Source organism: Stigmatopora argus, chromosome 15 (assembly GCF_051989625.1).
Source record: "Stigmatopora argus isolate UIUO_Sarg chromosome 15, RoL_Sarg_1.0, whole genome shotgun sequence".
NCBI lineage: Eukaryota > Metazoa > Chordata > Actinopteri > Syngnathiformes > Syngnathidae > Stigmatopora > Stigmatopora argus.
The window spans coordinates 6575948-6589582 of NC_135401.1; the positions used below are offsets into that span (position 1 = coordinate 6575948).

At 39.1% G+C, this 13635-nt stretch overlaps 2 protein-coding genes across 2 annotated transcripts; one reads left to right on the plus strand and one right to left on the minus strand.

Annotated features, from left to right (window-relative positions):
* Positions 1-364: 364 nt before the first annotated feature.
* Positions 365-4649, minus strand: LOC144090213 (pituitary tumor-transforming gene 1 protein-interacting protein-like). The gene is made up of 7 exons (XM_077621566.1): positions 4471-4649; positions 3497-3549; positions 3089-3197; positions 1707-1809; positions 1466-1531; positions 892-938; positions 365-773 (listed from the first exon to the last, which is right to left on the minus strand). The coding sequence occupies exons 1-7, from the start codon at positions 4553-4555 to the stop codon at positions 736-738; spliced, it is 501 nt and encodes a 166-aa protein (XP_077477692.1). The 5' UTR covers positions 4556-4649; the 3' UTR covers positions 365-735.
* pls1 (plastin 1 (I isoform)) lies at positions 3244-13495 on the plus strand. The gene is made up of 17 exons (XM_077621565.1): positions 3244-3292; positions 5642-6248; positions 6707-6782; positions 7876-8036; positions 8117-8246; positions 8411-8543; positions 8895-8976; positions 9412-9577; positions 10050-10192; positions 10391-10483; positions 10549-10744; positions 10812-10890; positions 11567-11681; positions 11779-11912; positions 12012-12135; positions 12272-12405; positions 13105-13495. The coding sequence occupies exons 3-17, from the start codon at positions 6713-6715 to the stop codon at positions 13280-13282; spliced, it is 1938 nt and encodes a 645-aa protein (XP_077477691.1). The 5' UTR covers positions 3244-3292; positions 5642-6248; positions 6707-6712; the 3' UTR covers positions 13283-13495.
* Positions 13496-13635: the final 140 nt, after the last annotated feature.

Genomic DNA, 13635 nt, shown 5'->3' on the forward strand with positions numbered 1-13635 from the left:
TAAACAGTTGAAGACCTATTCCTGGAATAATTGGAAATAGAGGCGGCCATTGACAGAATTCAAATGGTTGGTCATATTTGAGTGCCATTGACGGCACTAGACGTCTAATTCATTTTTACTGGGAGGGTTTGGAATTAATGTGGAAAATTACTATATTCTAGGTCCTAGAACTCTCCTAGAATGTAGGAGAAAATTTGGTGGCAACCTGTTGGTTCCTTTATAAAACAGTGCCATCTTTTTAAAAACAATATATATATTCTTGTTTTAATAATTTGTTAATCTGTGCTATAACAACAATTTAAGACAAAAGAAGTAATAAAGGTACAGGTAGAACCTTTTAATAAAAAAAACATGACACAAAGAGTGGATTGTTTCACTTTTAGCCTTTTAATATCAACTTTGCGGCCGAATGACACACATTTCCTTGAAAGTATGAAATATAAAAAAAATAAGGTGCACCTGAATGACTCACATGCACCTGAAACTAAGAAGTTAAAAAAGTGCAATAAAATGTGTTCCTAACACTAGAATTTTAAACTCAAATGTTGCTTAAAAACATTTGATAAGAATTGATATTTTACAGTCAATTGGCTTGTTAGGCATCATTCCTGTTCATCGGCTTATGACATCAGAGGCTTCAACTTCATAATCATTAAATGGCAGTGTACATGAATGGATTGCTTCATAAATAAAAATACATTTGCTAAATTAAGTTCCACGGGGAAATCAATCTTCTCATCCGAATCGGGAATAAGGGTTTTGTCCACTCAAGCCTGGTGGGAAATGAACAAAATTAGGGCGTTTAATGGGAATTTCAATAAACCTGTTGAACTTGACACTATCGACTGCAATATTATTTAGTTTGAAATAAAAATATACAGGAGGACTCACCATATTTTTTCCTAATATCGTCATGTCTCTGTTTCATTTCAGCCCTCCTACAGAAAAACAAATAATGACAAATCATGACCACAAAGGAGAAAAAGGTTCATAATGAGGGTGACATGGACACAATAGATGATGACAAACAGTTCATGATGGCCAATAACACCACTAGGACCAGATTTACTTGTTTATACAAGGAACAATGTCATAAACTGATTATTGTAATATATCCAACTCGGTACATTATGTGCGTCACTGTATTCTTTAAAGCAAATAAAGTCCAGACATCTTAAAATATACCACAGTCCACAATGACACTTTGACATCGGAACTTTTTGAGTGTGTGATTTTTCCACACGTCATGCCATGGGAAAAACCCATATTAAAAGAATTTGGTCCATACAATTAAAAATATTTGGACGACCCTTGTGATATTTTCAGAGGTTGAAGTAAATATGTCCTCATAAATTTGGGTCATTCTTTATTGTGCTTTTCAGACAGGAAAACACACAACAGGCAGATGTCAACACAGGAAAATGGGTTAAAAAATGTACTTATTCTTCAAAATTGAAATTGTTACCTCGTCTCCTGCTTGGTCTTCGACTTGTTAACCTGCCGCTCCATATTGCCCAAGAACCTTGACGATCTGGCACAGAAAAAGACCACATTTGAACCCAAATACATCCTGAAACACCTACATTTTTAAAGAAAACCCAGCAACATTGGTATTTCCCACTTTGAATAGTGAATGTGGAAATAATTTTTTGAAAGGAATATTTAAGGCAGGCTCCAACTTTTCAGGACATCATGAATGAACTTACCCAATGTTTTCACACTTGCAGCAGCAGAAGAGACAAATAAGCAGGGCGATGATGATGACGCCACCCAAAACCGCAAGAGTGATGATCAGGTTCTGGAAGTTCACTACATGGAAGGAAAATGAGAATTTTATAACATTTTTCTGATTTAAAAGGGCTGATAATAATGTCCGATCAAATCTACTGCCAGAGCTGAAAATTAAGAGGGTCTATGGGATAATATTTGTGTATATAGTATATATATTTTTAAAGTCACTTGCCTTATAAGAGTTTAAAGGTCTTAAATGTCAAAGTAAACATTTTTTTATAATTACCAAAAGCATTCACTACCTCTATAAAGACTTAAAGGTGTTAAGTGTCAACTTTTGTAATGACCAATGTCCCTGAAAGGGTTAATAAAATGGGTATTATGTGTCAAGACTGCTACTAAATGTAACATTTTGCCTTTAAAATTGAGCTAGTGCAAGAACATTTTGTCATCTAATTACACCTGCCTAACCAGTAATACTGCTAATTTATTTACTTTTCAACTACTATTTAGATATTTTCCGTTGCAGGCAAACTTCTGCTCTGCGCTAAACCCCAGAGGCAGGTAAGAATGCACACATCAACAACATGGCAAATATAGAAATGTTGGAAATGTGAATGTTTACATTATGAGATCATTTTTAACACTAAAATTACAGGTTAGGCGCTATATGGCTTCCAGTAAAAATGAGTCTGGAGCCCTGTATAGCGTTCAATTTGTTTTCTATACAGTATATCAAATAAGATGAGGCCAATATATGTACAGGGAAAACGAAGGTAACAAAAGATTAAGACAAAACTAGAATTCAGTTTTGTGTAAAGGTACATTAAACGTATGTTTGAGTGTGTCTGTATATATTTATCCAAGTTAATTTAAATTTGTTTGTTCGTTTACAAGTGCCGTGGATAAAGTCCCCCCGAACAGCCCCCCCCCCCCCCCCGTCTCCGTGTGTGTCGTTGTCTCTCCCCTCCGCGCAATGCGTCTAATTTTAGATCTATTAAACACATTTTATTACTATTAAACCACTCGTTATTTATTACTTTGTCAATATATGGCGAATTAGAAGAAATAAAACATTTTTTTCCAATCCAATATCCTGTTTTTAGTGTTTTTTCAGAAAGTTGGAACGAATTAATTTGTTTTCAATTCATTTCCATGGGAAACGTTCGCTCGAGTTACGAAAAGCTCGACATACGATCTCAGTCTCGGAACGGATTACGATCGTATATCGAGGTACCACTGTATTTATATTATTATGGCAGGCATAAACACAACTATGAATTGGACACCCTTGAGTGTGTGAAGCCCATTTTGTAACCCGTGAGTGTGTTTAGCTTGTATAAGTGTATCATCTTACTCCAACACAAGCCCCAGCGCGCATCATTGAGCGGACACAGCGAATGAGGTGGTAGGATGGTCCTCACCGGATACGTCACACATGTCTTGGTTGTAATGCACCATAAACACTGCAGGGGGGAGAACCATTAAAGGAATTAATAAAGATAATTTATACCAGTCCAAACCGAATTGACGTCTATCACCGTCAACATCAGCGAATGAGGTATGTTGGAATGATTGGGGACTGCGGAGGAATTTAAAAGATCAGGGATAAAAGAGGGGGAGGGATACAGGAAGGAGTGAGATCAGTTAGTTAGTGGCCAAACCGGTTAAACGGGTACAAGGTGGAGTTTTTCTTTGGCCTCATTCGACTTGGATGACACAAACACAGAGATTAAAACAAAGGCTTTTTTTCGGGGTTGCTTACCGTCACGTTGTTTAGGCATTCTACACAGGTGGTCCCGTTCTTGGTTTCGCAAGCTATGTCAAAACAAATGGCATCATAAATAAATACTGTGTTGTCTTTTTTTTTTGTTTTTACCAAATCAAATACAGAAAGTGTGTAGTTGTAGTGAGGCAGAAGAGGGTAAAATTTAAAAACTGGGTGGCATAGCGCTGGTAGTTTGTGAGTTGAATTCCCTCATCTTGGTTATTATGTTGCCATGTCTAAGCAAGTTACTGAATCGCTGAATGTGGAAATAGTGTCAGTGTTTTGTTTACTTTGGAACATTAACAGTTTAAGTGGGAGTATTGAAATGTCAGAAACAGGTAAAAGTATTTATAAGCACAAATGTTAAGCCTTTGACAAGTTACAGGGTATTTATTTGTACTTGGTTCTTTACTACTGTTGGGAGAGCTAAATTAGACCCTTGGGGTCTTTGTTCGTGCTCATCCTAATGGAAACTTCTCCATGGAGACAAAGTGTGGAGGAACAACTTTGTTTCTAGGCTGTTTTCAGTGAAAGGTGAAACCAGAGGTGGATTTAAGATACATTTTCTCAAATGGAAAAGCCCATTCAAATGCTGATTGTGTTATAACACAAGGCATGATTTGGAAAGGCAAATTCTTTGACTACATCAAGAAAAAACTTTGAAATATGACATACAACGCAATACCGGTAGTATGTTCTTTTGTAATAAAAGGGGGAAATGAAAATGAGAAGTTTTGTTTCCGTAAAATCACGGACAATATGAGCAGCAATAAAAACATGAGTTTAATGGTTAACATTTAAAGGCTTTTTGACAAAAGAACACCAAAGCAACCAAACGATAGAAAGTGAAAACATTTTTTTCTCAGATTCTTAGCGATTATTTTAGCCCTAAATGACTTGTTATTTACACAAGTAAAGCCCGTTTATTTGACATACAAAAATGCGAGGAGGAAAAGGCAGTTTGGTCTTACCTACACCAGGTGCGGCAGTTTGGGAGAAAACCGTCGTTAAAACGAACAAAAGGAGAAGAATTGGGGCCAAATTCCTTATATTCATCTCGGTTCGAAGAATTTACGTGCAGTTAGAGAGGAACTCAACTTCTCAAGGCGAACTTGCCGACTGAAACCAGTCACAAGTCAAGATCATCTCCCACACACAAAAAAAGGAGGCGTGCGTATGCCATTAGTATACCTTAGAATTAAGTCATTCCTTTATTCTCATTATACAAGTACAATGAGATTTAAAGCTTCACCATATAGTGCACACACAAATAATTAGTCATAAAAAGGTCTAAACTAATAACACTTTGAATAAGAAAATCATGTATTTAATTGAAAACGTAAAATGTCCATCCTGATTTTTTAAAAACTAATTGTGCAATCGATTTTAACTGTAATGATTGGTAATGAATGATTAAATGCGACATCCAGACCAAATAACTATAAGAATGGATGACCATTACCGACTGTAAATACATAGTACTAGTATTTATATTTATGGCCAATAGGTGGCCTCGTTACACAGTTTTTCTTTTTCTGCAGTTTGTTTCAGTAGTACGTAGTACTATAAATAAATACGCATAACATAAATATTTTGAAATACTATCCTGATCCCACTGGATTATTTGGTGCTTTTTTCCTCTTCACTCTGTCACTTGGAGCCCGGCAGTGATTGTTCAATTGTTTAGCCTAGTCAAAATAATAAATAATTGCCTTTGGCCCGGAGTCAGATGGGATAGGCTCAAGCACCCCCCGCGACCCAAATGACGATGAAGCGGTTCAGAAAATGAGATGAGATGAGATGAGATGAGATGAGATGAGATGAGATGAGATGAGATGAGATGAGATGAGAGAATTTGGCGTCCATCATCATCACTGACAGCCAATGGCTGAAAATGAATACATTGTAAAAACTTTTCTTTCATTCACTGCCAACACTCCCATTTTAAATGAAACAGTTGACAGTCAAGCGAGTGTGCAGGAATTTAATATCAATAAAACAAAATAAAACATTTTTTCAAAACTGCATCCTTATAGCCGGATGTCAGTATCGGAATCTCTCTTGTATTTGGAGTTACTATTTGTTTATCATTTTCAATGGCTTTGAAAGAGTTAATTCTCTATGGTGTGTTTTGTTCTCCAGGTGGCCAGTGAATAATGCAGAAGGTAGGCAGTGACTCCTTTGGCCTGCTGGACTACTTCTACATCCACGCCACTGTTCTGGGATCAGCTGCTGTAACCAGAGAGTGCCTCAAACAAAGGAGATCATCATGAATCTACAGGAGGTTCGATAAGAAACATGGAAGGCTTGCTGTGTTGGAAAGGAAAATGCAGGTATGGAGATCTCTTTTGGATACATTTCAGGTATGAGTTTCATTTGTCAAAAAAACCTGTGACCCTAGTGAGGATAAGCTGTACAGAAGATGAATGAATGATGAAATGAAATCCAGTTTGGGAACGATTTTGAGTTCGAATGGCTTCATTGAAACATTCCTGTTATATTTGCCAACAAGTAATCTCCCGTGTCTTTTTGGACATGTCTTGGCGAGACATGAGGGAATCAGGCAAGATGTTAAATGTTAACTGTGTAGCCTACGCCCATCCCAGGGTCCAAACGGGCCAAAGGTCTTCTCCTCCAGAGTGATAAGCTGCTCTCCGAACTGCTTCCTCGTCTGCGGAGGACAAAACACCACCGATCCGGTTTTCTTTGGCGGTGGTCCGGCGAGGGCTCTTAATTTCCATCTGTAAAGGTAAAGACTTGTATATTGATGATTTGGTGACATTGACATCCTTCCTGTCTTCAACTATTTGGCTCCCTTTGACAGAGATCAATCCATTTAAACTGGGAGGGGCTGGACCCTCCCAGTCCAAATGGATTGGACATCCACTATTGTTAATGGCACTGAAAGATCGTCATTTTAACAAATCCCTGATTCATTGTAAAATAAATAAATTGATAAAATAAACTCAACCAAAAACAATAGTAAAACAAGAAAATATATAAGCATACTTTAAAACTATTTATTATTTCAATATTTGAATACAATTCAGTTTAATAGTTGATTTTATACGTCATTAAATGTTTGATTGGTGAAAACCTACATTTTAAACCTATGTATTTTATATAGTGCTAATGGATTTTAACAAATGACACTGAATGACACATTCACTACAGCAATAATTAATTTCTGGTCTTTCTACATGGTAGGCCGCCATGGACAAACATGCCACCCAAATTTCCCGGGAAGATCTGGAAGATCTCCGAGAGGCGTTCAACAAAATTGGTAAGTTCACACAACTTTTACAGTCAGCAGTAAAGTCAAAAGTCTTATTTTTATTGCTCACTTGGCACGTGCAGTATGTGTATGTTCATGGCTAATTACTGCCAATCAGTTAATCTTCAATAATCTAGATTAGGACAAATATGATGACAGTGGGCAAAAAGTGTTTTCATTCAGAATCACTTTTGGCAACATTTTACGTTAGTAATGTCACATTTGTAAACTGGAACACTGTTTGAGATTCAAATTTTCTAAACATTGAGAAAATAACTGATATTATGATACCATTTGTATTATAGAATTATTAAAGTTGTATCACTGTTTTCCTAACCACGATTAGATTCCTCTAAAGCAGGGGTCGGGAACCTTTTTGACAAAGAGAGCCATAAACAATTCATATTTTCTAATGTTATTCCTTGAGAGCCATACTCCGAATTTAAAAGTCAAAATACATGTAAATGGGTGTCTTTTATTTTAGTAATTTCCCCACTTTTAAAGTGAAAAAAAAGAATACTTTTGACAACATTCTTATGCAGTTGCTAATCAATGAGAGTATGCATTCTAGCAGAGTCTAATGCAAAAAAAGAAGACTAAAGCAGCACTGGACGTAGTATCTCAGTTCTGTCACCAGCGGGTTCCATATTTTAGCTCACAGGTTAGCGAAGAGCCAGATGCACCCATCCAAAGAGCCACATGTGGCTCCCGAGCCATAGGTTCCCTACCCTTGCTCTAAAGAACAACCGATCAAATTCCACATTGTGATTAGATATATGGACTACAAATATTTACAAAGTATATTTTGAAATCGGATTTGTTGCGTGTGGTGCCCTAGTGTTAAGTGGTTAGCACGTCTGCCTCACAGTTCTGAGATTGAGGGTTCAATCCCTGGTGCTTTCTAACCTGCCTGTCACAATCAAAGGCCGCCATTGTGTTGATTCCATAAATAACATTAGAACAGTTGCAACACCAGAAAGGTTGATGAAAAGTCTCCTTAATTTCAGTGTTTTAGATCTTAATATGTCAAAAGGTGCTGTGTGGACATTTTTAGGGCAACTCTGGTTCGTCTTGCAACATATTATTGAATTTGTTTATTCAGACATCGATAACAGTGGCTATGTGAGCGACTTTGAGCTGCAGGAGCTTTTCCGCGAGGCCAGGTTCTCCCTACCGGGCTACCAAGTGAGGGAGATTGTGGAGACCTTTGTGGCAGGTGACACCAACAAGGATGAGAAGATCAGCTTTGAGGAGTTTGTTTCCGTGGGTTTGCGCTCCAAAAATCGCTTGACGACACATAGAGGTGATTTTTAAAAATGTATTTATTTCATTTTTTTCTATAGATATATCAGGAGCTGAAGAGCAAGACATTAAGTGAGACCTTCCGCAAAACCATCACCAGGAAGGATGGCATCCGTTCCTTCGGAGGGACGTCAGGAATTTCAAGTGTGGGGACGCAACATTCCTACTCAGGTGTGAGAATACACTAAAAATGCAAACTCCACATCAATGAATAGAATCAAATAATAGCACCGTCGCTAGCAGAGGTATAAATCGCCACTTTTATGATACCACAATACAATACAGTACATCGTACAAAGTCTCCATTTCTGGTTCATTGTGTTTTTTGTGCTTAGATGAGGAGAAAGTGGCGTTTGTCAACTGGATCAACAAAGCATTAGCCAAAGATCCCGACTGCCGCCATCTTCTCCCCATGAACCCTGATGACCAAAGCCTCTTCACTTCAGTCCGTGATGGAATCCTGCTTTGGTAAATCACTCTGTCACCGTGACCGGATGATTCGCCTAAAGACGTTTCGCCGACGGACGTTTGACAGACGGACAGGTCGCCGAGTGGACGTTCCACCGAACGTTCATTCGGCCGAACGGCCGTTCGGCCGAATGAACGTTCGGTGGAACGTCCACTCGGCGACCTGTCCGTCTGTCAAACGTCCGTCGGCGAAACGTCTTTAGGCGAATCATCCGAGTACCCTCTGTCACACACACACACACACATAGACACACACACACACACACACATAGACACACACACACACACATAGACACACACACACTTTCAAGCACAATTTACAGTGGCTGTACTTTGTGTTCTACCCGTCAGCAAAATGATCAACTTGTCCCAGCCCGACACCATCGACGAGCGAGTTATCAACACCCGCAAGCTCACTACATTCACAATGACTGTAAGTACCACCAAAGGGCAAAGTCATATTTTAATGGATGTCAAAAAGGATAGTAAATGTGAATAGGACTTTATACAGGCGTTGCTGATTAAACCGGTGGAGCGGAAATCTATTTATAGTGACATGTTTTTTCCCCCTGGTTTGTCTGGGTCACTTATACTCAAGTGAGAGAAATATTATTGAATATATTTTTTAAGAAGAAAAGTTTTTTTTATGTAGGTCATGATATTACGAGAACATATTTGTGAATTTCAAGCAATGTAATTTTTAAGTTAATTTTTTTTAATGTTGTTTCGACTATTGTAACTGTTAATATGTATGTTACACTAAAGGCTGTCGCATGAATTAAGTCCACCCCCCATTTGTAATTTATACATGTTCTGATGGTGTGATTTGTAGCCTCAAAATTTGGCAATTGATGAAATATTTTTGTAGGAAAACCTCGTTCTGGCACTGAATTCAGCCTCAGCCATCGGTTGTATGGTTGTTAACATTGACGCTCTGGATCTGATGGTTGGGAAACCTCACCTGGTGCTGGGATTATTCTGGCAGATTATCAAAGTGGGTTTATTTGCTGATATAGAAATCAGCCGGAATGAAGGTGAGCGCACACATATGCTCGCACAAAATCCTTCCTTTTTTCTTCATTTTTAAAAATAGAATTCATATTTTATAAGTGTATTTACATTTCAGGGGATGTTTAATTTTGGGGAGATTTTGCATTTCGTAACTTGAATTTGTTTCGTATCTTGGAACAAAATTTGTATGCATTTTTTCTATATATATGAAAGGAAACATGAGAAAATGTGTCATTTGTTGCTAAAGTAAAACATAAAATTAGATTGGACATATAGAATCAGACAAATTTTGACTAAATTTAGGGGTTAGGAATGGAATCATTTGATATAATTCTAAATATTCCTGAAATAAGTATTACAACAGTTCTTATGAACTATTGAACCATTTACATAAAACAAGCAGATATTTTTTCTTGCAGTTTTGCGTGTCACTCAATCTAATATCTGTCTATGTATAAAATATTAGTCCGAAACATGCTTGTTTGTGCTTCCCAGGCATGATTTGCCTTCTGACCGAGGGCGAGAGTCTGGATCACCTGATGTCTCTTTCTCCCGAGGAATTGCTACTTCGCTGGGTCAACTACCATTTGCACAACGCCGGAACCCACAGCATCGCCAACTTCAGCGAGGATATCAAGGTTTCGCTAATGTCTACAGCTGCCATGAACCATTATTTTGACAGTCGAGTCATTACTGATAATACTAATCACGGTGGCCGAGTGATAAGCACGTGGGCCTCATAGTTCTGGGATCGAGGGTTTTCTATTTTTTATTCTAACAGAGCAAAAATGATATTTAAAATAGGTCTTTTCCTTCCCTTTAATCTTATTCTACAGGATTCCCGCGCTTACTTCCACCTCTTGGACCAGATCGCTCCTCGCGGAGAGCGCGAGTACATTAACGTCAAAATCGAGATGAGTGGCATGAATGTGAGTCTCTTGAAATAAGCTGTCAAATTTCTGAAACATACCGGCTGTGTGGTTTGTCTCGGAAGGAGCACGATCTGAACCAACGTGCGGAGCTGATGCTGCAGCAGGCGTCCCGTCTGGACTGCCGGCAGTTCGTGACGGCCCAAGACGTCACTTCGGGCAACGCCAAGCTCAATTTGGCCTTCGTGGCCAACTTGTTCAACACGCACCCGGCCCTGCAGAGGACCGATGTCAATGGCTTGGAAGACGCCCAGCTGGAGCGTGAGAACCGGGGACTGATCGTGTTTCAGTCCACCAGATAGGTAGCAGAAATGTATTGTCTTTGCAGCCGAGAGTCGAGAAGAGAAGACCTTCCGCAACTGGATCAACTCCTTGGGTGTCAATCCGTATGTGAACCACATGTACCAGTAAGTAAACCCATACGGAGTAGTGGTGTCAAACCGGCATCCTCCTGATCAATATCAGCCCTCTAGGGCACTAAATCTTACCTGGGAGGCAGAGGCAGAATTGTAATTTTTTATTTGAGTCACTTTCCGTTGATTTGGAGGGATTTCAGTTATTTTCTGCTCAGCCAAACTATGAAAAAAAGTGTGAAATGGTAAGTCTGCTTTATAGCTGTCAAAAATAAGGCATTGCAAGCAATGTTCCCTCTATTTTTTTGTTTGTCTGGGCAGAAAGACAACCTTCCTGAGCACACTGAATACCGGTGTGAGCAACATCATCATTGCTCGCTATGGGCACACACCAGTATCACACTTGCCATAAGCAGGTGTATGTCTACTACGCATAAATGATTTAGTAATAATAAAATTTAATGATTAATATCTATGAATGGGCGGCCCGGAGGATGAGTGGTTCGCGCGTCGTCCTCACAGCAAAAAAATAAAAAAATAAAAAAATAAAAATTGGGATTTTATTTTGTGCGCTCCATATGATTTGCTGTGCACAGAGAAGACGAGAGTAGTGCGCAATTGCGCACGTGTGCAACTTAGAGGGAACATTGATTGCAAGTGATCCCAACATAAACCGGTTATGTACAGATTCAGTACGTTTAATGATAAAATATTTGTTTTTGTATTTTAGCGATCTTTGCGACGGTTTGGTGATCCTACAGCTGTACGAGAAGGTCAACGTTCCCGTTAATTGGAAGAAAGTCAACCAGCCGCCATATCCCACTTTGGGGACTAATATGAAGAAGGTTCAACTCTTGATTGTTACGATAGCAATTGGACCAATTCAAATGTATAATCTAAAACAGGCGAATGAAGTTTTACTTTGTCTTTTTGGTTACTCAGCTAGAGAACTGCAACCACGCTGTGAGCCTGGGCAAGAACGTGGCCCACTTCTCCCTGGTAGGTATCGGTGGCGAAAACCTCAACGAGGGAAGCCCGATGCACACGTTGGCGCTGGTGTGGCAACTCATGAGAAGGTGTGTTGGGTCAAAAAAATCAGATGTGTTTACAGCAACTGTAATGGCTGGTGTTTTTTTAATGGTGCATGTGGCTTTTTCTTGCCCTTTGACCCACAGGTACACCATGATGGTATTATCCGACCTTGGCGACGGCGAGCGTGTGGGAGAGCAAATCATTCTCAACTGGGTCAACACTACGCTAAGCCAAAAGCATAAAGAATCACAGATCAGTAGCTTCAGAGTGAGTGATTTTGTGCCAATTTGTTATAATGCTCATTTCAATGAATGATCAATGGGATACACTTGTTTGGCACTTTTCAACTTTCAAGGTACTCAACACTCATATTTTGATTTTCAATATGTTTGTGTTCACGCAGGACCTCCACATCAGCACAAGCCTGCCAGTGATTGACCTGATTGACGCCATCGCTCCCGGAACCGTCAAGTGGGATGCAGTGACCAGAACCCAAAGTGGTGTGATGAACCCCACCGACAAACACAAAAATGCCAAGTAAATGCTCGTCATGCATTAACTCACTGGTCATCATTGAGTTGGACTGTCTATTTGAACGGTACACGGTCGATTGGTCGCCGGTCTTTTGATCGCCGGTCTTTTGGTCGCCGGTCTTTTGGTCGCCCGGAAGGTTATTGATAATTACCATTTAAATCGTTGCTCAAATTCCCTAAATACAAACCGAATTACTATTTAGTCATACTTAATGCCCTATTAATTATTAGGCTAAAGAAAAGCTCCAAATTTCCCTGACTTTTATTGTTTTTTTGTTGGAGAACTTGTTAAGACCCTGACGGACGTAGCTTCTTAAAGGGACAACGCATGTACATACAAACTCTTATACACTCACACGTCGGCTCAGTGAAACTGCTCAAGGCCATTGTTGGCTTTTATTGATGCCTAGACCGTGTTGTTTTACCTTGTCTTGTCGCTGGTCTTTTGGTCGTCGGTCTTTTGGTCGTCGGTCTTTTGGTCGCCGGTCTTTTGGTCGCCCGTTGTCATGGTCGGGGCGACCAAAAGACCGCGACCAAAAGACCGGCGACCAAATGACCGGTGACCAATCGACCGCACACGATTTGAACGGGGGGATCATTTGACTGCTGGCAGCCTCTTCTCCCAGTCCAAATGGATTGGGCATATTTGCCGTCCATAGTAACAAATATTTCCACCTTTTTGTTTTTTCTCTTTACTCTCCAGATATGCAATCTCATTAGCTCGCAAGATCGGTGCGCGTGTTTACGCTCTGCCTGACGACTTGGTGGAAGTGAATCCTAAAATGGTGTTGACAGTCTTCGCCTGTCTCATGGGCCACGGCATGAAAAAGACCCCAGCGCAAAAACCACAAGCAAACAAAAAGAAATATGCGATCATATAATTTGTTGGATCATTTGCTTGAATCTTCATTCATATCGTCTTGAGAAATGACAAGAAATACATTGAATCACGTCTCAATGCATATTATTTTATGTGATTACCCACTTTGTATTTTATCAAATAGAAAGTTGGAGTGGATAAGATGAATATAACATGATGGTTTTTTTGTCCACAGTGAAGCTTTATATCCTTAAATAATGCAGACTGACCAAAAACAAATAAAATGATCAATAAAGTAAACTCAACTTGTTCATTTGACTTTTTTTAAAGTTGAGAATTACTATTGATTTTATTAAAATTATATTTTTAATTGGATGAGATTTCATTAAAATTCTAAATATTACTTTTACATAT